Below are 26,116 nucleotides of genomic sequence, written 5' to 3'. Positions count from 1 at the left end.
GCTCCTTATTTAGCTTCCATTTATCGCGAATCTCTTGCCCAACGTAAAGTCCCGAGTGACTGGAAAAAAGCGGTGGTGACGCCTGTATATAAGAAGGGTAGAAGGACGGATCCTCAAAATTACAGACCAATATCCTTAACATTGGTTTGTTGCAGGATTCTCGAACATATTCTCAGTTCGAATATAGTGAATTTCCTTGAGACAGAGAAGTTGCTGTCCATGCATCAGCACGGCTTTAGAAAGCATCGCTCCTGTGAATCTTAACTCGCCCTTTTCTTACACGATATCTTGCAAACCATGGATGAAGGGTATCAGACGGATGCCATATTCCTTGACTTCCGGGAAGCGTTTGACTCTGTGCCCCACTGCAGACTCCTAACTAAAGTACGAGTATATGGGATTGGTTCCCAAATATGTGAGTGGCTCGAAGACTTCTTAAGTAATAGAACCCAATATGTTGTCCTCGATGGTGAGTGTTCATCGGAGATGAGGGTATCATCTGGAGTGCCCCAGGGAAGTGTGGTACGTCCGCTGTTGTTTTCTATCTACATAAATGGTCTTTCAGATAGGGTGGATAGCAATGTGTGGCTGCTTGCTGATGATGCTGTGGTGTGCGGGAAGGTGTCGTCGTTAGTGACTGTAGGAGGATACAAGATGACTTGGACATGATTTGTGATTGGTGTAAAGAATGGCAGCTAACTCTAAATATAGATAAATGTAAATTAATGCAGATGAATAGGAAAAAGAATTCCGTAATGTTGGAATACTCCATTAGTAGTGTAGCACTTGCCACAGTCACGTCGATTAAATATTTGGACGTAACATTGCAGAGCGATATGGAGTGGGGCAAGCATGTAATGGCAGTTGTGGGGAAGGCGGATAGTCGTCTTCGGTTCATTGGTAGAATTTTAGGAAGATGTGGTTCATCTGTAAAGGAGACCACTTATAAAACACTAATACGACCTATTCTTGAGTACTGCTTGAGCGTTTGGGATCCCTATCAGGTCGGATTGAGGGAGGACATAGAAGCAATTCAGAGGCAGGCTGCTAGATTTGTTACTGGTAGGTTTGATCATCACGCGAGTGTTACAGAAATGCTTCAGAAACTCGGGTGGGAGTCTTTAGAGGAAAGGAGGCGTTCTTTTCGTGAATCGCTACTGAGGAAATTTAGAGAACCAGCATTTGAGGCTGACTGCAGTACAATTTTACTGCCGCCAACTTACATTTCGCGGAAAGACCACAAAAATAAGATAAGAGAGATTAGGGCTCATACAGAGGCATATACGCAGTCATTTTTCCCTCATTCTGTTTGGGAGTGGAACAGGGAGAGAAGATGCTAGTTGTGGTACGAGGTACCCTCCGCCACGCACCGTATGGTGGATTGCGGAGTATGTATGTAGATGTAGTAGGTAACATGTATTTTGTATACTGAAACATATTCTCTGAATTTGTCCAATTTCCTGTTCCGATTTAATATCAGCCCTGCACACCCACTCCCAAGTCCTCACCACTCGACCATCTGCACTTTGGTGTCAGCATCACAATCCACTCCCACCTTTCGGTCCATAGGGCAGCTGGCCACCTTTAGTTCATATTTGATGTTGTGTGGTTGGTCAGCATCTGCCACTGTTATTTTGTTGTGAGCCAAGCCTGAGTGCTGCAGTGCGCCAGCTATGCTTCCAGCCAGATCCTGTCATATCAGGGCCAGCGCCAAAGTCTAGTGCATAGGCTACCGCAGTGGGGGCGAACCTCACGGAATGCACTGAACCACACCATGCACTGCAACTGCATGCATGCCGGCCCCCATTTGACATTTACAGCAGGCACAACTTCTCAGTCCCTGTGCACTAACCTGGAGCTGGGATGTGAAGAGGGCAAGGGAGAGAATGCGCCATGTGCCGTTGCCATTCACACCGTCTTGCCTAGCATGCAGGCATCTTACCTAAGCTTGGTGCGCCACCTGACACCAGCAGCATGTCGCCCACGGGTGCCATCCAACTGCTGAGTGCAGTGTGACTGGCTGTGCTGTCACACTGCTTTCCAGCAGAGATGTCCACACTGAGGACCATGCTGTTGCCACCATCCAGCTGTGTTGCCCACCCATCACACCACCCAGAGCCCAAGCCGCAGCCATGTGGGCATCGCATGCATATGGCCTGGCTACCACACCTAACACCGACCGCTCATGCCTCACCTACCATTGCCCCCATACCCCGCACCTAACACCACCCTCACATATTACTCCACTGCTGCCAGTCCTCGTCTATGTGCCGCAGCTACTGTACCGACATATTAGCAGGAAGTGCTGCCATCAGAGCAGATTTCTCCTTGTGGATGTTTTCCTATTTGAGAGCCCAGACTAATCTCTTTTTTACCTATAACTTCAATTCAGAATAGTGTTTTCATATGTGTTACTATACTAGATTGTGTTTTTATGCACCATTTCTGCTGTTGTTGGTACTGTTCCTCTTAATAATAGATGTAAGCGATGATGATAAGATTCTAAGATTTGAGAGTCTTCAGTTTATCTCCTGGGATTTTCCTTGATGTCATGGGTTCAGAGAAGACCTGATGGCACCCTGGACCATGATGCGTATCGGAAGAAAACACCCAGTGACCTGTATTTGCGCGCAGATAGCTGCCACCACCCTGCACACAGGAATGGGGTACCAGAAGCACTAGTACACTGGGTACACACCACATCAGATGCAGAGAGTTTGTCTCAAGAATAGGAACACCCTATAACTGTTTGCCAGGAAAACTGATGCTCAGAATGGCAAGTTATCTGCACTCTTCACTCCACCACTACAGAACTGTGGAGATGGAAAAAAATCATGAAGGAAGAGGTAGCCACAGCCTTTATGCTGTACACTGTTGCAATATTGGGAGAAGTCTGGTTTATACTGAAAATGTATATGTATGAACTGTCTTTTGCCCACCCAAACAAAAATGGGCATTACTGGGGAGTGTCGCAGATGACCTTGATCTGCAGAAGGACAAAGTCTATCAGGTTCCACGCCAATGTGGCCAGACATATATTGAACAAGCAGTGTGCACCATCAAAGATCGATGCCAAGAACACCAGCAGCACACTTACATATCCCACCAAGTCGGCAGTCACAAAGCACTGTTTGTCAGACAATCACATGATGGAATATGAATGTACCAGAATTTTAGCACATACTTCCAAATACTGAAACAGTGTCATTAGAGAAGCCATTGAAATTCGCACCAGGGATAATCCTGTCAATCAGGACTGTGGCTATAAAGTTAGCAAGGCTTGGGAACCAGCACGAGGTCTAATTAAAAAGACACTCAGCAAACACAATGCTCTGGTGACCAGGGTAGACAGAGCAACTACATCAACACCACCACAGATGCCGACACAAGCATTTCCATGACTAGTGATACACACCATCGGGCTTGGACTGCAGAGGATATAGCTTGTGGTGGGAATGGATATAAGTCGGCCACAGGCCCTCAGTAGCTGAGATCTTTAACGCACCTGACAATGGCAATTTGTCTGATCACCGAATTACTGTGACCGTTTAACGCTATGGACCAGCAGTACCTCCATGGACTGTTCAATGCCAGTTAGAAGTTTGTAAACAAATTGTGCCCGTTACACAAAATGCATTCTAGCCACCCCATTTTTGTACTTCATGAATTCATTAATTACTCATTGCATTCTTTCCTTTCCTTTTTGTGAAGTTTTATGAATACATTTATATTTTATTTGCCTTATCTAGAGTTTTGTCTTGTTCCTCTATGCCAATAACTTTATATCTTCTACTTTCCTGGCATATTTTCACATTTTACCTCCTCAGATTGTTCAGAATTAGTAATTTTTGTTTCCTGTCAAAGGGATTTGAGTGGTATTGAATTAGTGGGCCATGGTTTTCTGTAATGTTGACTGATGAGGTAGTGAGCAGTGTTATTCCCTAATATAACTGACATGAGATGACTATTAGTTTTTCATCTCGCAGACAGTACTGAATTGCCACAGATCTGTTCCCTCAAGTACTGTTGCATCATTTTCTTATTATAACTGTGATGTAATGAGGTGACACATGTTGGTGATTTTACTTTGTGATTGTGGGATATCAATACGCACTCAAAGGAGTGTGTGTCCTCTATAGTTAATGAGTAGTTTAAGTTGAAACTGTATGATGTGTGGGAAGTTCTTACACTAATTGCATTCACTCTACAACTATTTAAAATCATACCAGATCCTCACTTTGCGACTGGACAATACTGTGTAGAGTCTTGAGCAGTAACTTATGAAAAAACAAAGTGACATCTGCTTGTGAGGGTTACAGTCATCCATTTACGAAACCTGTATTATTTGTTGTGCAAACCTGTAACATGCAGACAACTACTTGGTTACTTATCAACCTTCTTAATTCTCATTTGCCTCTATTTTGCCTAGTTAATCTACAGGCTGGGATTGTAAAACAGTAATGATCCTTAGACGCCAGGAAGGCATCTGGCACAGGCGGTATCCCCGTAATATTATATGTTGACTATGCTACAAATATAGCACCATTCTTATCCATCATCTATCAAAGATCATTGGAACAGCAGAAAGGTCCAAGAAACTGGAACAAGGCCCAGGTCATAGCAATCTATAAAAAGGAGAGAAAATCAGATGCACATAATTACTGGCCAATTTCACTGACATCGATTTGTTGTAGAATCATGGAACATATTTTGTGTTCAGACATAATGACCTTTCTAGACTCTGAGAAGCTGATCTGCAGAAACCAACACGGTTTTAGGAAACAGCGGTCATGCGAGACACAGCTGGCCCTCTTTGTGCATGATATACAACAGGCTTTAGATACTGGGTCCCAGGTTGATGCCATATTTCTAGACTTTCAAAAGGCGTTCAACTCAGTTCCGCACTGTTGCTTGCCCCAAAAAGCGCTTGCTTATGGTCTATCCAATGACATATGCGGTTGGATAGAAAGTTTTCTAACAGACAGAGAGCAGTATGTCGTCCTGAATGAATGGGGTGACTTCAACAGAAACAAGCGTAACTTCAGGTGTGCCCCAGGGCAGTGTAATAGGTCTGCTGCTTTTTACGATTTACATAAATGATCTGGTTGATGGTATTGAGAGCGGCATTACATTGTTTGCCAATGATGCTGTAGTCTACAGGAAAGTAGTATCACACGAAAGTTGTGAACAAATCAATGAGGGGAGGATTTGCAGAAAATAAATGCGGGGTGTAGTGACTGGCAGTTATCTCTCAATATTAGTAAGTGTAACCTACTGCATATAACCAGGTGAAAATCCCCATTAATGTACGAGTACAAAATAAGTGCCCAGTCTTTGGAAGCGGTGACGTCCGTCAAGTATCACAACCGCGATGCAGCAGCTGGAACACAGTACAGCACTCGTGGCTGCCGCCTCGCGGTCGCGAAGTGGGGCTGAGGCAGTTTCAGGTAAGTTTTGCAGTCTGACGATAATTTATGGATTTGTAGTTTTAGCTTGACGATGTCCACTATGGACAAACGGTAGTTACTGTTATTCTGAAGAAGGTTGGGTTATCCTGACTGAAATGTAGGTTAATTCTAGGTAAATGGTGCGACTGAGGCTGTTGATTATTAAAATTAAAATTAACATTACATGTACCTGGAGGGAGATGTAAAAGCATATCCTGTCCTACCCATGGTGTTAGAGCTGTCAGTGTAAATGACAGTAGCACCCTGGTGCTCCTGAAGAACTCAACGGAACACACATAAAAAGGTCACTGAAGGCATTCTAAGGGGTTCGGGCGTAAGTCCTGGCAGAGGGCCTCAAGGAGCATTGCAATTGTAATCCCACAAGAGGGCTGGTGTCAATGTCTTTCGTGTGGGAAAAGGAGTTGATAGGTTGGATGACTGTATTGGATTGTGATTGCATAAGTGAGAGAGAGTTGCTGCTGTCAGTACTGAAGAAGAGAGGTACCCACTTTGACAAAAAGGCTTACTATTGGACTAGTCTGGAAGGTACCAGTGGCCAGTCTGACTCCACAATGATGGAGCCAAAGATGCTGTAGAGCCATAAACCTGTCAAGCATAGCCCCTTAGGGACATGAAAAGGGCCTGGTAAATGTGGAATAGAGCAGCATGATCCACACTCAAAGTATGGGCAAGGAAGCAGAGAGTATAAGCTTTTACATGTAGCTAGTCTTTCGCTGGTGAGTACGGGTCAGCCATGTCAGCTTTTTATCAAGGAGCTATCTCAAAAATAGAAACAATGTTCTAGTGCTGGATACCCAAGTAGAGTGCTGGTTCAATATGGACTGGCATACGACAACATAAATGCACAACTTGCATTTTTTGTGGGAAAGAGCTGGAAGCCATGGGGAACAATCTAATGCAGGCCTTTTGGATGGCACCTCGGAGCTGCTGTTCACCAAGGTTACAGATTGGGAACTTACCAAATGCACAAGTCATCAAAATGTAGGATGGCAGTGATCACTGGTCCAAAGCAGGTCAGTAGCTCACCAATGGCAAAGTGGAAGAGTGCAACACTTAGCATGTTGTTTTCTTGGTGAACTAATGTGGATTCAGGGGTTTGCGACAAGACAATGAAGCTTTAATGCCCATGAGACAAGTGTTGTTAAAAGTGATTAACATGAGTTTTCTCTGGAATGAAAATGTAACATTTCCCTAAACAGTGACACACACAATCGCCAGATATCATTTGCACCTTGTATTCTGCTACGCAATAAGCAATTTATCAGTAAAATTACAGCTCCAATAACAAGTAATATAAGAGACTGCTCATTACAGCTTTATACCATCTGGCAGACATTTTTTTTAATTAACCTTTAATCACAACAGCTTTATTTATGATATTCCTGCAAAAGGATATTGATAAAAGAAATAAAATGGATCATTTTTCCCCCTTCTGGAGTTGTTAATTGAGAGAAGGAAGTTTAATAAAAAGCTATGTACTAGAGCTCATGAAATTTTTTATTAACAAGACAATAATGTTTACAAAGAAGGATGATTGGTTTCTTCCACTCAAAAGGATTTTCTGTTTCAATCTACAGCATAGCAAAGGGAATTTATTACTCCAGCCATTCTTTCATATAAACACACTTTCTTGGATTAACGGATCCAATTTCGTTACAAAAATGAGATACCTGAAACAAAAAAGAACTTTGTTCTCAAATCTGAAAGATAAGCACTGGCTTCTTTTACATTATTTCTTACATACTTTATCACTTTAGCACATCTTTCAGATGAATCACTCTGCATTAAGACTACCAATGCAAAAAAAAAGTAGTTAAGTTTGTGGTGTTTAATCTGCTGACAAGCAACCAGCAATCATCCACAATTTTGTATGTTGCAAGTATTTCATTTTCATTGTCTGGCAATATACAAAAACTTACAAAACGAATGTTTCTCAAGACAACCAGCTTTCTGAGAACCAGACTACAATTTTTTCACCTAAGAGGTGTATTCAAACATGTTCAAAGATTTATATTGGGATCAAGGGCCACTGCTGATTTCTTAGTATGTGCAGTTACTGAGAACATTTACGTAACTTGTAATATATGACAACATATAAAATGCCACTGTACTAGTAGAAATGCTAATTCAAAAACTGAATTTAAGAAAATCAGCAGTAGATGGTTCTTCCTTAACTTGACATATTGTGATAGAGCACCTACCAATCATCTTCAGACAAAGATGCCGACTGCTGGCAGAAGAACCTTAAAATTATATTCCTCAATGACTGTGCTTGTTCTTTGTCACTTTCCCATGAAAGATGTGCAGTGCCCATACCCTTCTATTTTATTATTGTACATTTCAATAGTATGAGGGTATTAAACCCAAAAGTACCTCCACTGTAATGCACTATATATTATTCAAGTGCTATCTGCCATATAGCTGAATTTCAAATGTGGTGAGATTCCACATATTATCTTGGACAATCACTGTCCTTGGCTGATAAAAGAAATTTTCTTATAAGTACGGAAGGAGTCATAAGTCAGGATTTTTCCCAATTATGCTTGTCCAACAAGAATTTAATATACTTTTTATGCTGCACACTTTAAGAATGCAGGCAGGAACCATAAACTGCTATACTGATAAGCATTAAGCTTCATTAGAAGTAGCTGAAGTTGGGCCCGAATCCTAACCATTCTTTATCAACTACACCAAAACCCACTATAGAAGAGTTCTGAATCGAAACGCTTCCATATTTATCTTATCACCCATGTACGGCCTTGTGTGCTTTACTTCTTCTCAAAATTGAAATCAACCATCTGTTGGCATAATTTTAAGCCACCAGTAGTGATTACGTCTACATCAAATTTCTTCCCAAGGATGCATGGTCTAAAGTGCATATGAGAGAATGCATTGCAAAACATTAGGAATGAAACAGTACAAATTTTATGGCAGTCTCAAAAGTTTTGGAGTAACTTTCAAAAAGGAGAAGTCAGCAATTTTGTTATAAATTATTCACCCACAGAACATTTGCTAGGGCATGTTTCACATTTGAAGTGTGTAAAACTGTTATCAATGCCAAGTTATCTTCAGCATGTTTACCCACATACATGATATTGAGGGTTTATCAAATCACTGGAAGAACCAATGTTTCGAAATTGAAATTTCTCTGTCAGAAATTGCACTGGATTACACATGTCCAGCGATTAGTTTCTAATTGCAGTGAAGGAGGTGCCTGCCTACACTACATACAGTATTATGAATACAAGGTCTATTCAAAAAATTCTGGAACTCTGTCCACAAATTTGTCTATGGCTGTCTTTTACTTATTGTACATGGTCTCCGTCAAAACACTCTCCTCCACAATTTATACACCACTCCCAACACCATTTCCACTTTCGGAAGCAGTCTTGGTATGCTTCTTGCTGGACTGTGAAGCGCTGTCTGTGAATTTCTTTTATCTAATCTCTTGTTGCAAATCTTCGTCCTTTCAATGGGGTTTTCAACTTTGAAAATATAAGAAGTCTGCTAGGGCCAGGTGTGGAGAGTATGGGGAATAAGGCAGCACAGTGATTTCATTTTTTGTGCAATAGTCACATACCAACAGGGATGAATGTGCAAGTGTGTTATCATAATGCAAGAGCCATGAATTGTCTTGCCACATTTCAGGCCATGTCGATAGTACCAGCGATTAACAGTTTGTCGCCGTGGCACGAATTCATGATGAACTAATCCTTCAAGGTCACAGAAAACTATCAGCATGGATTTGACATTTAACCTGACCTGTAAGCATTTTTTGGTACAGGAGAATTGAGAAGATTGAACCTTGGTCTCAACGTCATAGCCATAGACCCTGTGTCTTCACCAGTTATGATTCTCTTAAACATCTTGTTGTCATTTGTGGAATCCAAAAGCTCTTCACAGATTGTAAGGTTAAGGTCTTTCTGGTCTTGACTCATGAGCAGTGGGACGAACTTGGTGGCAACACAATGCATTCCAAGATGCTCTGTCAGTATTTCATGACATGACCCAACTGAAATGTTATATTCTTCTGCAATCTCTCAGACAGTCAGTCTTCGACTGGCACACACAATTTCATTGACATTGTTTGTAGATGTCGAAGGACATCCTAATTGAGGATCATCTTGAAATTCCATCCAGTCATTTTTAAGTAATTTGAACCATTCGTAACACCAAATACGGCCTAAGCACTCATCACCGTAGGCTTCCTGGATCATTTGGTGTGTCTCTGCAAAAGTTTTCTTTAGTTTCATGCAAAATTCAGTGCAAGCACATTGCTACTCTAACTCAGCCATCTCAAAATTTGTAAACTCTGCAACACAACATTCTACTCAATACAGCTCTGTACAATAACTAACAGACATAAAACAAGAAAACTCCCAGCAGTTACACATTAAACACAGGCATGTGCAGGGATGCCAACCGCGTTTCATTCAACACACCATTGGTGTGAAATTACGAATGTTCCAGAATTTTTTGAACAGACCTTGTACATCCTTGCAATGGGACAGGATAAAGGTTATGAACATATGGAGACATCTCCAATGTCTGAAGAGGGTAGACTATGATTAGATGAAGCCAATATATTCAAGACAGACACTGTTTTCAGTATATTAAACTAAGCTTCTATGTTGTTGATGCAGCACACTGAAAGTACTGAAATCATGATAATCAACAGAGCAAATGCTGTCAGAGCTATCTACTTCAGCAAGAACCATCTGAAATCCACTGCATAAATTAAGCACCTATGGCCAGATGGCATTCTCCCAGTACTGTGCTAACATGATGCCAATAGTCCCAAGAGAATGTCTTATGCACTGACGACAATCTGAGAAAAGTAATAGCATTTCGTGTGCCATACTTTACTTTCTCCTCAACCTCAGCATGATCATTTTTCCCACTTCTCCTCCAATTCTTTAGTGTCCATAATGTTGTGCAACTGGTATATTTTATAAACTTCGGTTTTTGGAAAGTTTATTGCCTTGTGACATGCAATGTTTTCTATCAGCAGGAATGCCTTTCATAGCCTCTTTCCAAATCTCAATACATCAGGAATTTCAACCATGTCTTTATGAATGAAAGCCAGTGAAAGGTTTCTTATAAGGTACTTTCTTCACGCTTTGTAACAAAACAATTAAACAAAAATAAAAAAAACTGCTGTCATATATTGTTTGACTTGTTAATATTACACATCTCACAGATATATTTATTTGACTCAACATTAAGTTTATTTCTTCCCTAAGTAAATTAGAGAAATTCAGCCCCAAACAAGTAGAGCCAAACATGTAGAAGTAAACCTTAAAGTAAACAATGGAAAATACAAGGTGAAAGAATAATGAAACATAGGATAGATTGCTATTCAACACATAGGCAAGGCACTGTGCGGCAAACAGGCACATCAAAGTTCGTCCTCGGGCTTGAATGTTTCACAGTGTCGCTCTCTGCACACACATGGCCACATCCATCTCTAGGCACTCTGACATGAATGTCTCACTGTGCAGTGTGTGTTGTGTTTTTTTTTTTTTTTTTTTTTTTTTTTTATAAAGCTGAAGAAAAGACTTTGCCTGGTAGTTTATTCTACTTTTAAATGCACCTGTCTGTTACTCAACACCTCCTCTCTGTGGTGAGTAGCAATCTATGTATTTTTGTTACTACTACTAAACTTTGATAGATACCACTAGCTAATAAGTGTCTCCTCCTCAGTTCCATTCCAGTGTGTTTTTCGTTTTGACACTTTGAGAATTTTTATACAGGTTTGTACATTCCTTGGTTTACATTCTTGTTTTCTGATACACACTGTGTTTCTCAGTTATATGCACTGACTATCACAGAACACACTTACACAGTTTAAAGTATTTATGGTCTGTCACACATATACCCAGCCAATACTGTGTGCCTAAATAAAGCTTAATGCATGTTATCAGCTGGGCACCAGAGACGAATGTTCTCCATGCTGGATTTGCCACTGTTTGATAACATTCAAGTAGTATGACTCGCACAAAAATATCATCAAATTTCATTCTTACCACATAGCTGGTATACTGAGAGCTTTTCATCTGCCCACAAAGTGTTTCAACTGTTAATCTATGGTTGTGCGTAGCTAAATAACAGTCATATTTAACAAAACAATGGAAACTTCAGGTTGAAATATCAACGCAGCAAAAAGACCATTACACATTATAGCTTTCAGCCAAAGCCTTCATCAGCAAAGAAAACACACACACACACACACACACACACACACACACACACACACACACACACACACACACACACACACACTCCTCACAGACACGACCACCACCACCACTGGCAGCTCCGACCAGAGCTCTGTGTGTGTGTGTGTGTGTGTGTGTGTGTGTGTGTGTGTGTGTGTTTGATTTTGTTTTGTTATTTGCTGAAGAAGGCTTGGCCAAAAGCTGTAATGTGTAACAGTTTTTTCGTTGTTACTGTCTGCAACTCAACGGGTCATCTTTACAGTGAATAGTAACTTATCATTTTCCTAATATTGTTTGAATATAACAGAGGGAAACATTCCACATGGGAAAAATATATCTCAAAACAAAGATGATGTGGCTTACCAAACGAAAGTGCTGGCATGTCGATAGACACATAAACAAACACAAACATACACACAAAATTCAAGCTTTGGCAACCAACGGTTGCTTCGTCAGGAAAGAGGGAAGGAGAGGGAAAGACGAAAGGATGTGGGTTTTAAGGGAGAGGGTAAGGAGTCATTCCAATCCCGGGAGCGGAAAGACTTACCTTAGGGGGAAAAAGGGACAAGTATACAGTGGCACACACACACACACACACACACACACACACACACACACACATATACAGACACAAGCAGACATATGTAAAGACAAAGAGTTTGGGCAGACATGTCAGTCGAGGCAGAAGTAAAGAGGCAAAGATGTTGTTGAGTGACAAGTGATGTACGAGGGGCGGCAACTTGAAATTAGCGGAGGTTGAGGCCAGGTGGGTAACGGGAAGAGAGGATATATTGAAGGGCAAGTTCCCATCTCCGGAGTTCTGACAGGTTGGTGTTAGTGGGAAGTATCCAGATAACCCGTACGGTGTAACACTGTGCCAAGATGTGCTGGCCGTGCACTAAGGCATGTTTAGCCACAGGGTCATCCTCATTACCAACAAACACTGTCTGCCTGCGTCCATTCATGCGAACGGACAGTTTGTTGCTGGTCATTCCCACATAGAAAGCATCACAGTGTAGGCAGGTCAGTTGGTAAATCACGTGGGTGCTTTCAAACGTGGCTCTGCCTTTGATCGTGTTACAGGACTGGAGTAGGTGGTGGTGGAAGGGTGCATGGGACAGGTTTTACACCGGGGGGCGGTTACAAGGGTAGGAGCCAGAGGGTAGGGAAGGTGGTTTGGGGATTTCATAGGGATGAACCAAGAGGTTACGAAGGTTAGGTGGACGGCGGAAAGACACTCTTGGTGGAGTGGGGAGGATTTCATGAAGGATTTGAGGAAGTCGTATCCCTGCTGGAGAGCCACATTCACAGTCTTATCCAGTCCCGGAAAGTATCCTGTCACAAGTGGGGCACTTTTGGGGTTCTTCTGTGGGAGGTTCTGGGTTTGAGGGGATGAGGAAGTGGCTCCGGTAATTTGCTTCTGTACCAGGTAGGGAGGGTAGTTGCAGGATGCGAAAGCTGTTTTCAGGTGGTTGGTGTAATGGTTCAGGGATTCCGGACTGGAGCAGATTCGTTTGCCACGAAGACCTAGGCTGTAGGGAAGGGACCGTTTGATGTGGAATGGGTGGCAGCTGTCATAATGGAGGAACTGTCGCTTGTTGGTGGGTTTGATGTGGACGGACGTGTGAAGCTGGCCATTGGACAGATGGAGGTCGAAGTCAAGGAAAGTGGCATGGGATTTGGAGTAGGACCAGGTGAATCTGATGGAACCAAAGGAGTTGAGGTTGGAGAGGAAATTCTGGAGTTCTTCTTCACTGTGAGTCCAGATCATGAAGATGTCATCAATAAATCTGTACCAAACTTCGGGTTGGCAGGCCTGGGTAACCAAGAAGGCTTCCTCTAAGCGACCCATAAATAGGTTGGCATACGAGGGGGCCATCCTGGTACCCATGGCTGTTCCCTTTAATTGTTGGTATGTCTGGCCTTCGAAAGTGAAGAAGTTGTGAGTCAGGATGAAGCTGGCTAAGGTAATGAGGAAAGATGTTTTAGGTAGGGTGGCAGGTGATTGGCGTGAAAAGAAGTGCTCCATCGCAGCGAGGCCCTGGAGGTGCGGAATATTTGTGTATAAGGAAGTGGCATCAATGGTTACAAGGATGGTTTCTGGGGGTACTCAATCTCCCACTTCCAGCTCCATTCCCCCCAAAACCCCAAAATTCTAATCAATACAATCTGGAACCACAACACCCTAATTCAGTAGTTAACCTTTCCTCCAAACCTCTCTCCCAATCCGAAACCTCTGTCCTATCCAAAGGCCTCACCTTCAGCCCTACTCCTAGATTCAACCTCTTTCCTGACGAAGCAACCATTGGTTGCGAAAGCTTGAATTTTGTGTGTATGTTTGTGTTTGTTTATGTGTCTATCGACATGCCAGTGCTTTCGTTTGGTAAGTCACATCATCTTTGTTTTTAGATATATTTTTCCTAATATTGTTTGTTATATTTAACTGCAATAAAAACTCCTGAAGTTAAGAACAGAATCCTCATCCTACTTTTTCTGTTTAACAGTAAAATTGCTTAAATACATTAATTCACATTATACGGAGCATTAATACACACTCAATGACATTAAGACAGTTCAACAACATTCTGTTCACAAACTGACAGTTTGTACTTACAGGGCACACTCCACATGGCATAGTCACAGTTCCTGGTGAAGGTAGCAAACTTTTAATGGCTCTGTATAGAAAATTTCCCTCAGCAGATAGCGAACGTTCAACTTTTCCATCATATAACAGAGTATCCAAAATCGTTTCCATATCTTCCACTGATAATTGGACCTAAGAAAACAAATTCTTAATGTTGATGTATTGCACACTTCTCTCTTCTCATACTGCCATTTATTTAACAAGCTATGTATTACCTAAGCAGTAAGAAATGCTTTGGCCTGCAGCTGGTCACTTTACTTTACGAGATAAATTTAACAACCATGATGCACAAATTTTTTAAACTGTAAAAACTAAATACCTTAAAATTTGGACAAAATATTCCCAAACCTAATATTCATTCAGCAGAAGGAAGTTTTGAAAACTTGAGATGCTACAACTAAACGCCACATGCACTATCCATATTTGTTTACCAAGGGGCAACAACATAATGTGTAAATCAATACATGTATAGTCATCACACTCATGGGTTGTATTTTTAGAAAATACATGGTGGTGGTGGTGATAATACAACAGTAAACCCAGCAAATGAGATCACTATGTTGGATTTCATATTTCATCACTAGTCGAACTATCAGCTGCGTTGGCTGATGATTCATGCAGAACCCAGTAAATTATTATTATTATTATTTCACGTATTTTGTAAAAAGGTATGAGAGACCAATCATTTCTGTACAAATATTACAATCAGTTCTATTAATAATCATCGGCAATGAATCAGGATAGCAATCCAGAAATATTTCTGAAGCTCCATTTCCTTATTAATATGTCTTTGGATCATACGCTTAGCTGGTTTTCCACATAATGAAAACACATGCTCACATTTTTTCAAAGTATATTACAGGTGTTTTTAAATATAATTTAACATAATAAAAGTGGTCTACTCACTCCCGGCCACTTGAATCCCCACCTATTGTTTGCCATAGCTTTCCACTTTATCCTTCAAATTTAAAGGCAATTAAATGCTGCTTGAAGCAAGATACTAAAACTTCTCAAGCAAGGTCCATGAACAACAGTTTTATGTAACTCACAGAGTGCAACTGCGCATGGTCATGCAGTACACAAATTCACATAGACAAATTCCTATGTATTTCTTTTTATAACAGTGTTACAGTTTCTGTAATGTCTTAATGCAGAAATAAAACAATAAGTGAGTAACCTTTTTACTGTGCATGTTAAAATGAATTCGCTGCTTAAAAATGCCGTGCACAGCAATGGGTCATTAAGACGGCAGAGCAGCAGCTGATTCTCCATAAGCAATGACCTCTCAATAACATGATGTGCTTCAATTCTAAGAGAAGACATAAGCTTACAACATAAATAAATACAGGTAATTTTTTTGAGTGAAAATAAGTTGTTGGGTCCCAACCTAAAGAATTTCTTGGACTATGCTACAAATCAGTCTCCGACCACAACTAGTCATTCCCAATTCATTTCACCATCTTCTTTCTTTTACTGTCTTTCTTTTATCATCTAGAAGCACTACTTCTGTAGTATGTTTACTCCATTTGTCATCTAATGGTTCAAATCGCTCTGAGCACTATGGGACTTAACATCTGAGGTCATCAGCCCTCCAGAACTTAGAACTACTTAAACCTAACTAACCTATGGACATCACACACATCCATGCCTGAGGCACGATTCGAACCTGTGGCCGTAGCAGTCGCACAGTTCCAGACTGAAGCGCCTAGAACCGCTTGGCCACAGTGGCCGGCTGTGTCATCTGATCTCATGACATATTCTACCCACTGCCATTTCATTGCTTCACCACCTGGATCAGTAAATCCCTTGCGGGATTGGGGTGGGGGTGGCTTGCGGGATTGGGGTGGGGGTGGCTATGTACGTAAAAGACAGTATTCCGTTTGAGTCCATAGACGTATCACGGAGCTGCGCAGATATTTGAATGTTGTGCAGGGGCAGTTGAATTTAGTGAAACTAAACTTCTAATTGTTGTTGTTTATGGGTCTCTGCTCAAGCTAGAGAGGGTTCTTGATTCACTTTGTAGGAAGTACCAAAAACTAGTTATATGTGGTGACTTCAACATAAATTTTGTATATGATGGTGCAAGAAAAAGGATGTTGGTAGATCTCCTAAATTCATATGATCTGATGCAGACTGTGTTTTTTTCCAAATAGGGTGCAGGAGAACAGTAGCACAGCCATAGATAATATTTTTATTCATTCTTCATTACTAGATGGGCATTCTGTTAGTAAAAGGGTGAATGGCCTTTCAGACCATGATGCACAAATTTTAATACTAAAAGGCTTTTGTAAGCAAACAAATGTCACATATAATTACAAACTATGCAGGAAAGTTAATCCAACAGCAATGGAGAGTTTTTTAAACCTTGTCAAGGAACAAGAGCAGCAGGATGTTTGTAAAGCGGATAACACAGATGATAAATATAATGCTTTCCTTAACACATTTGTCATGCTCTTTGAGAGTTGCTTTCCATTAGAACGTTCTAAACAGTAATAGGCAGCCTGGGTGGCTAATAGGCAGCCTGGATGACTGACTAGTGGGATAAGGATATCATGTAGAACAAAGAGGGAATTATATCAAAATGTTAGAAGTAGTCACAATCAAGCTACAGTAGCCCATTACAAACAGTATTGTAAGGTGCTTAAAAATGTTATTAGGAAGGCAAAGAGTATGTGGTATGCAAATAGAATAGCTAATTCACAGGATGAAATTTAAACCATATGGTCAATTGTGAAGGAAGTGTCTGGTCGGCAGCACAAGGTCAATGATATAAAGTCAGTTCATAGTAAAAATATTTCTGTTACTGATAAATCTGATAGATGTACAGTATTTAGCAATCATTTCCTGAGCATCACTGGTGAATTAAATAAAAATTTAATTTCTACAGGGAATCATATAACTTTCTTGGCAAAATCCTTTCTGAGACTGATGTCTGACATACTCCTCTGTGATACAGACAAGTGGGAGATTGAGTCAATAATTAAATCACTGAAGACTAAGTAAAGACTCATGGATATGATGGAATCCCTAACAGAGTATTAAAGTACTGTGTTCCACATGTTAGCCCTGTATTTAGCCATATTTGTAATTTTTCCTTTAGAAATGGTCAGTTTCCTGAACGATTAAAGTACTCAGTAGTAAAGAAGCTTTATAAAAAGGGAGAAAAGGATAATATAGACAATTTTAGACTTATTTCTATTCTATCAATGTACAGTTCAGCTTTAGAAGTCATTTAACAACTGAAAGTGCTATATTCTCTTTTCTCTGTGAATGTATGGGTTGAACAAAAGGTTTTGAATGCTAGGTATATTTTTTGATTTAAATAAGGCGTTTCATTGTGTTGACCAAAAAATATTGCTACAGGAGTTGGACCATTATGGAAGATGGGGAGTACCTCACAAGTGGTTTACCTCTTACTTTAGCAAGAGACAGCAAAAGGTCATTATTCACGATGTTGAGATGGCTGTGATGTGGGGTCTGAGTGGGGTGCAGTCAAGTGGGGGGTGCCTCTGGGACCAGTGTTGGGGCCACTCCTGTTCCTTATTTATATAAATGATGTGCTCTCTAGTATTAAGGACAACTCTAAAATATTTCTGTTTGCTGATGACACTAGCTTGGTACTAAAGGATGATGCGTGCAACCCTGGCCCAGTTTCAAATAGTGCAGTTCATGACCCATGTTCATGGCTTATAGAAAGTAAACTAACGCAAAATCATTGAAAGACTCAGTTTTTGCAGTACCTAACACACAATTCAGCAAAACCTGATGCTTTAATTTCACAGAATGGGCATATGATTAGTGAAACTCAACAGTTCAAATTTCCAGGTGTTCAGACAGACAGAAAACTGTCGTGGAAAGCCCACATTCAGGATCTTGTTCAAAGACTTAATGCTGCCATTTTTACTATTTGAGCAGTATCTGAAGTAAGTGATCGTTCGACACAAAAATTAGTCTACCTTGCTTATTTTTATTCACTTATGTTGCACGGTATTATATTTGGGGTAACTCTTCCCTTTCTAAAAGGATATTTTTGGCTCGGAAACAGGCAGTTTGGGCAATAAGTGGTGTAAGTTCACGAACCTCTTGTCGACCCCTGTTCACGTGTTTGGGTATTTTAACATTGGCCTATCAATATATATATTCCTTATTGTCATTTCTTGTTAACAATATTAGCTTATTCCCAGGAATAAGCAGCTTTCACTCAGTTAATACTTGGCAGAAATCAAACCTGCATTTGGATCGGACTTCCTTAACTCTTGTGCAGGAAGATGTGCAGTATACTGCTGCATCCATTTTCAATATGCTGAGCTCGAATTCAACAATATTAGCAATAATCCACGTGCTTTCAAATCGAAACTGAAGAGTTTCCTCATGGTTAACTTCTTCTGTTATGTCGAGGAGTTCCTTTAAAAATTATGCTGATTCTTGTTGTTTTGTTGATTGCATTTACTTAAACTTATGGGCTGACTTTTTTAGGGTTCATAAACATTTTGTTTTTATCTGTTATTACTTTTATGTTATAATTTCATGTACTGACATGTTCCATGACCTTGGAAATTTGCTCATCAATTTGGTCCTATGGAACTTGACGTGTAAATAAATAAATAAATAAACAATTCTACATCATATTTCCTTTGAAGACCTACCCTATTTCTGAACCACTGAACCCAGGTAAACAATGTGATCAACTTCTCTACATACTGATAGTACATCAGTAGCTGGTAGTGACTCACCTCTGTCAATTATCACAATCTGGATCTTGGTCTTGATATTTTTTCTTATTAATTGACAATCCAAGTGTCTCACTTTCTCTCTTAACTCTAACCAGTAGTTCCTTCGTTTCCACATGTGATTCTATGCACAGTGGGGTGTCAACAGCAACCCGTAAATAACTGATTCTTTGTCCTCCAATTCGGATCCCACCAGTCCAGCCATGAAGACTTTTTCTCAACACATACTCTCCATAGACATTGAATAGAACTGGTGACAGAATGCACTGCTGTCTAACTCCTTTACAAAGTTCAAAAGGACCTGAAATAGTTTTATCTAGTCTGATTATTGCCTTACTATCAATATAGAGATCTCTGACCAGGGTAATACAATCATCAGGAATGCCCATATCTGCTAGTACACTCCACAGTTCTTTCCACTGAACACAGTCGAAAGCCTATCCATAGTCCAAGAAACAAAGAACTAATGGGGTATTTCATTCCATACATTTTTCAATTAACTGTCTGACATTGAGAATCTGCTCTCATGTTTATTATGCAGGAATCAAGCTTTCTCTGGTGGTATTTCTTTATCCAAGTAGGTTCTCAGGCGTTCATTCATGGATGAAGAATCTTGCTGGCATGTGAAATTAATGAAATGGTTCTATAGTTCTCACAATGCTGTGTGTGTCCTTTCTCATGGTCCAGTCCTCTATCCACATCCCATTATTTCATATTTTGTTACCTATTTCGTGCATGATTTCCAAACCAAAATATCCAAATGCTTTGATAATTTCAGCAGCAATAAGGTCAAGTCTAGGTGCTATGCTACTTTTCAATTTAGCTATAGCTTTTCAGATTTCTCTAGTGAAATGTTTGCACTATCAAATTTTTCATTTTCATTCATTACAACCTGTTGTAGTATATTCTTCATCAATCAAGAGCTAGTTCTATGTTGGTTAGAGGTGAGCCATCTTCATCTTCTGCCACCCATATTCTTGGTTTGATCAATCTTGTTATTTACTTCACTGAACACGCACCTGGTCTCATTTCAATCCCAGAATTGCTGAATTCTCTCCAATGTTTCCTGATGTAATTAGTTTTGTCTCTTCAGCAGCTTCTCTGTATTAACTTGTGGTACTGCGAGTTCCTTGTAATCCCCATCTTCAGTGCTTTTCTGTCCTCAATAATTAGTATAGTTTCTTTAGCAAGGCAGTTCCTTTTATTCTTCACTTTTTTGCAATCCTTGACTATTTCTTCAACCGTTTTAACTAATGGCTCCTTCAGCAAATTTCATTTCTCTGCAGATGTTATATTATCTGACTGATCAGTCTAAAGTGTTCTTAGACTTGATGCCTAAAAATTTCATTTCCTGCCTTCTGCTTCAATCTTTTTGCTATTGGAGGTCTTCCTTTATTTTGAAGTCATGGGTGACTGGAATTCGGTAGTAGGAAAAGGGAGAGAAGGAAACATAGTAGGTGAATATGGACTGGGGGGAAGAAATGAAAGAGGAAGCTGCCTGGTAGAATTTTGCGCAGAGCACAACTTAATCATAGCTAACACTTGGTTCAAGAATCATAAAAGAAGGCTGTATACATGGAAGAAGCCTGGAGATACTGACAGGTTTCAGATAGATTATATAATGGTAAGGCAGAGATTTAGGAACCAGGTTTTAAATTGTAAGACATTTCCAGGGGCAGATGTGGACTCTGACCACAATCTATTGGTTATGAACTGTAGATTAAAACTGAAGAAACCGCAAAAAGGTGGCAATTTAAGGAGATGGGACCTAGATAAACTGACTAAACCAGAGGTTGTACAGAGTTTCAGGGAGAGCATAAGGGAACAATTGACAGGAATGGGGGAAAGAAATACAGTAGAGGAAGAATGGATAGCTTTGAGGGATGAAGTGGTGAAGGCAGCAGAGGATCAAGTAGGTAAAAAGACGAGGGCTAGTAGAAATCCTTGGGTAACAGAAGAAATATTGAACTCAATTGATGAAAGGAGAAAATATAAAAATGCAGTAAATGAAGCAGGCAAAAAGGAATACAAACGTCTCAAAAATGAGATCGACAGGAGGTGCAAAATGGCTAAGCAGGGATGGCTAGAGGACAAATTTAAGGATGTAGAGACATATCTAACCAGGGGTAAGATAGATACTGCCTACAGGAAAATTAAATAGACCTTTGGAGAAAAGAGAACCACTTGTATGAATATAAAGAGCTCATATGGAAACCCAGTTATAAGCAAAGAAGGGAAGGCAGAAAGGTGGAAGGAGTATATAGAGGGTCTATACAAGGGCGATGTACTTGAGGACAATATTATGGAAAGGGAAGAGGATGTAGAAGAAGATGAAATGGGAGATATGATACTGCGTGAAGAGTCTGACAGGGCACTGAAAGACTTGAGTCGAAACAAGGCACCAGGAGAAGACAACATTCCATTAGAACAACAGCCAGCCTTGGGAGAGCCAGTCCTGACGAAACTCTACCACCTGGTGAGCAAAATGTATGAGACAGGCGAAATTCCCTCAGACTTCAAGAAGAATATAATAATTCCAACCCCAAAGAAAGCAGGTGTTGACAGATGTGAAAATTACCGAACTATCAGTTTAATAAGTCACAGCTGCCAAATACTAACGCGAACTCTTTACAGACGAATGGAAAAACTGGTAGAAGCCGACCTCGGGGAAGATCAGTTTGGATTCCGTAGAAATATTGGAACACGTGAGGCAATACTGACCCTACGACTTATCTTAGAAGCTAGATTAAGGAAAGGCAAACCTACGTTTCTAGCATTTGCAAACTTAGAGAAAGCTTTTGACAACATTGACTGGCATACACTCTTTCAAATTCTGAAGGTGGCAGGGGTAAAATACAGGGAGAGAAAGGTTATTTACAATTTGTACAGAAACCAGATGGCAGTTATAAGAGTCGACGGGCATGAAAGGGAAGCAGTGGTTGGGAGGGGAGTGAGACAGGGTTGTAGCCTATCCCCGATGTTATTCAATCTGTATATTGAGCAAGCAGTGAAGGAAACAAGAGAAAAATTTGGAGTAGGTATTAAAATCTATGGAGAAGAAATAAAAACTTTGAGGTTCGCCGACGACATTGTAATTCTGTCAGAAACACCAAAGGACTTGGAAGAGTAGTTGAACGGAATGGACAGTGTCTTGAAAGGAGGATATAAGATGAACATCAACAAAAGCAAAACGAGTATAATGGAATGTAGTCGAATTAAGTCGGGTGACGTTGAGGGAATTAGATTAGGAAATGAGACACTTAAAATAGTAAAGGATTTTTGCTATTTGGAAAGCAAAATAACTGATGATGGTCGAAGTAGAGAGGATATAAAATGTAGACTGACAATGGCAAGGAAAGCGTTTCTGAAGAAGAGAAATTTGTTAACGTCGAGTATAGATTTAAGTGTCAGGAAGTCGTTGCTGAAAGTATTTGTATGGAGTGTAGCACTGTATGGAAGTGAAACATGGACGATAAATAGTTTGGACAAGAAGAGAATAGAAGCTTTCGAAATGTGGTGCTACAGAAGAATGCTGAAGATTAGATCGGTAGATCACGTAACTAATGAGGAGGTATTGAATAGAATTGGAGAGAAGAGAAATTTGTTGCACAACTTGACTAGAAGAAGGGATCGGTTGGTAGGACATATTCTGAGTCATCAAGGGATCACCAATATAGTATTGGAGGGCAGCGTGGAAGGTAAAAATCGTAGAGGGAGACCAAGAGATGAATACACTAAGCAGATTCAGAAGGACGTAGGTTGCAGTAGTTACTGGGAGATGAAGAAGCTTGCACGGGATAGAGTAGCATGGAGAGCTGCATCAAACCAGTCTTAGGACTGAAGACCACAACAACAACAACAACAACAACAACAACAACTTTTCTCGGTGTAAGATATAGAAGCTGATGGTCAGAAATACAGTCGGCAGCAGGAGCAGTATTAATGTTTTTAATTGACAATTCCATCTTAAGCCAATCAAGGAACAGTGAACCTGAAAAGACATGTTCCACCTGGTGAGGTCTAGGTGTAAAGTCTTCGTGGATGGCATTGGTTATAAGAAACTTATTTACCTCACAGAACTGAGTAAGTTGATTTTAGTGATTATTTCTATTGCTTAAACCATGACAGCCAAGTAATTCGTTTGATGAGTTCCTCTTCTCTGCTTTAGCATTAAGTAGGTGCACATGCCTGTATCACATTTAGCTTGCAAGATCTAGTGTTGAATTTCACTAGTATTATTTGCTCACTGACAGGTTTGTATTCAATCACTGTGGCAGTCCATCCCTTGTCTACTAGCAAGATAACACCATTGGCGGAGTTATCTGATCTACCACAAACATATACTGTCCTGCTATTAGCTCTTTCAAAGTGCCTTTGCCTTTTCATTGAGCCTCTGCAAATCCTAATACTCTGTGTAATGTTTTGGGATACTTGTAAACATCCCAACACACCATTGGAATGCCGTCGACAAGAGATGCTCATGAGTAAATTGAATAAGTATAAATGTAGTGGGAAAGGGAAACTGTATTTTTCCTTTCTTGCATGCAGTGAATGTGGAGCTGTGGTGGAGCTGGCAAGATGGGGGCCAGTAAAAATAGTATTACAACCACTAGTCGTGCAGGAGTCATTTGTGCCATGGTGCAGCAAGTGCCTGAATCCAAAAGCCATGGATTAAATGGCATATCAACAAGGGCATAATGAACAATTGGAGAGTGGTAGTCGTTTTTCTGGTTTTTCTCTCAGGTCCTAAACTATGCATGTACAGACATTTGAATGTACTCAAGGGAGCAGTATTATAATAGCAATTGTTAGTTGTGTTGTGAAAAGTAATAATGAAAATGTTGTGTAAAATATACCTCTGTTTGTGAGAAGTGTGGCTATTTATTTAGTAGCACAACAGAGAAAACTTGACAAAGCATTCCAGGGATCTTCACTGCAATTGAATCGACAGGGAGGTGGCACGGAAGGATCCAGACCACCAAGAGGATAAAGGTAATACTACTTTCATCTGGTGGTGTATTGGTGTAGGCAAAATATTGCCCTTTTATATCACCCAGGGACACAACTTCCAGCTAGTGCTGGTATAAGACCCACCGCAAATCTTACAAAATAAACAACAGCAGGAAAGGAGGGAAAAATACACCCCATCTGATTTTAGTTCGCTGGTATTCCCTTTCCACAATCTGTAATCTTCTAGTTTGGCATAATCCTTGTACATTCCACGTCACAATATTGTGTATATTCTTTTGAATATTCATAGTTTTGCAGCTGTCTCCCCCACCCCACCACAAGAACTGACTGGGGGATTGTTTATATCTCTGGGCTGTTTAAAGGCAGGTAAATCAATGATAGGTTTTCTCGAGAACAAATCAAATCAGTAGGGTGGCTGCTTTTTGCCTTCCCCTTGTAGCGGTTCCGCCTGCTATATTTCTTCGTTTGTTGCTCTTGGTGTCGACGTACTGCGTTGCTACACTGGTTGAAAAATGAGGTTTGTAATTTGGACGCTGACTATGATAAATAATGTAGCCAACAGATGCACAGTTATGGTTCATTGACTTTTACTTTCACTTTGCACAATCCCCGAATAATACAGTTATACATGTATGGCCAGTGCGCTACTGTTTAAAATTGTCGTAAGCTTCATTAATAGTTTGCAGGCGAACATCCACATACGGCTACAATAGTTTCCTGTTGAACATCTATGAGCAGTAAAACCTAACCACACAGTTTACAGTTCACAGTTCTTGAAGAATACACAGGTACAAATGGAAACAGACAATGTCACTGTCATTGGTATTACAACACTTGTTTCACACTTAATTTGAAGCATTGTAGTCATTCTAAACAACATAGGTTCCTCGTCTGAAACTCGGCCGTGGACTGACTGTCTCAGGATCAAAACTCAGGTCCTTATATATCATCACAATAATAGGTATTGAATCTATACATTGCTTAAAGTTAAATTTACAGAAATTACAATTAAAACTTAACTCACTAAATTAACTGAATACATCGAAAAATTGGTTCTTTTTAATAGTTTCTTCTACTGCAGGAGTTAGGTCGAATTATTTGTTTAAATCATGAAATTAACAAATATAAGTATGCAAACAATACTTTGGACAAAACTGTTAATTACATTGGAATTAATTAAGGGCTGCCTTTGCTAACAAGTTTTCGAATAGAGCCATATAAATACTTTAAGATTACTAGCATTTCGTCTTACAAATGTTTACAATTATTACAGAATTCATGTTTGTTTATACGTCAACAATATAATTTAAGTTACAAAACAATTACTGATTTCACCCTATAATGAACGATACTAACTAGGAATAGTCAAAATAAATTAGAAAATCGATTACATACCTGACACTAAGCACAAAATTAGATCTGGTATTAAATTCTTTAAAACTGAAGGCCAGTCTTTCTCTTTTATGAAAATGCATATTATATTTACATACATTAATGGTAATTAGTTAAAACTAAAATAACGAATTTTAAGGAGGCAGATGGCAAAACAGGGAAATTAAAAATATCCCAGCTTGCTTCATCACACCCTGTCACTTGGAAATACAAAGAAAAACTAAGTACTACGTAGAAATGGTTAGTATCTGTGGTAAGGTCACGGTCCATCCCTGATAAGACAATAGAACAAACTATGAGCTCAAGTAGGCAGGGTCACTAAACCCTTGAAATAGGACTGTCCTTCACTGGGATTGTGAAGAAATTCCTACCCAATACCACTTTCTTAGTGGCATTGCACATAATATGGCAAAGCTCAATTTTGAAAGATAATGTATGCAAGATTGTTTCTGCAAAATAAAACATGCGTAAAACATGACTTATTATTGTGCTTAATACATTAGTGCCACGGCAACTGTGCGGTTGAATGATCTGTATAAGATACACACTACATAATACAACCATGGAACGCACTAACGCGGAAGAGTGGGGGGGGGGGGGGGGGGGGGGGGGGGGGGATGATACACACATTTGTTGCTTGCAAGCTATAATTCAAAAGCTGGTATAATGTGACACTTTAACGTGGCTGTTTAG

At 40.1% G+C, this 26,116-nt stretch overlaps 1 protein-coding gene across 3 annotated transcripts in view; it reads right to left on the bottom strand.

Annotated features, from left to right (window-relative positions):
• Window positions 1–6,947: 6,947 nt before the first annotated feature.
• LOC124613147 (DNA-directed RNA polymerase III subunit RPC6) overlaps window positions 6,948–26,116 on the bottom strand; it is a 71,840-nt gene continuing 52,671 nt past the window's right edge. For all 3 annotated transcript variants that reach the window (XM_047141764.1, XM_047141763.1, XM_047141765.1), the window contains exons 6-7: window positions 14,301–14,462; window positions 6,948–7,138 (exon numbers count right to left, since the gene is read on the bottom strand). In XM_047141764.1, coding sequence (XP_046997720.1) covers window positions 7,064–7,138; window positions 14,301–14,462 — 237 coding nt within the window. In that variant the 3' untranslated portion in view covers window positions 6,948–7,063. The remainder of the gene's footprint in view (window positions 7,139–14,300; window positions 14,463–26,116) is intronic.

Source organism: Schistocerca americana, chromosome 4 (assembly GCF_021461395.2).
Source record: "Schistocerca americana isolate TAMUIC-IGC-003095 chromosome 4, iqSchAmer2.1, whole genome shotgun sequence".
In the NCBI taxonomy this organism is placed as follows: domain Eukaryota; kingdom Metazoa; phylum Arthropoda; class Insecta; order Orthoptera; family Acrididae; genus Schistocerca; species Schistocerca americana.
This window is presented reverse-complemented; position numbering and strand designations above follow the sequence as displayed.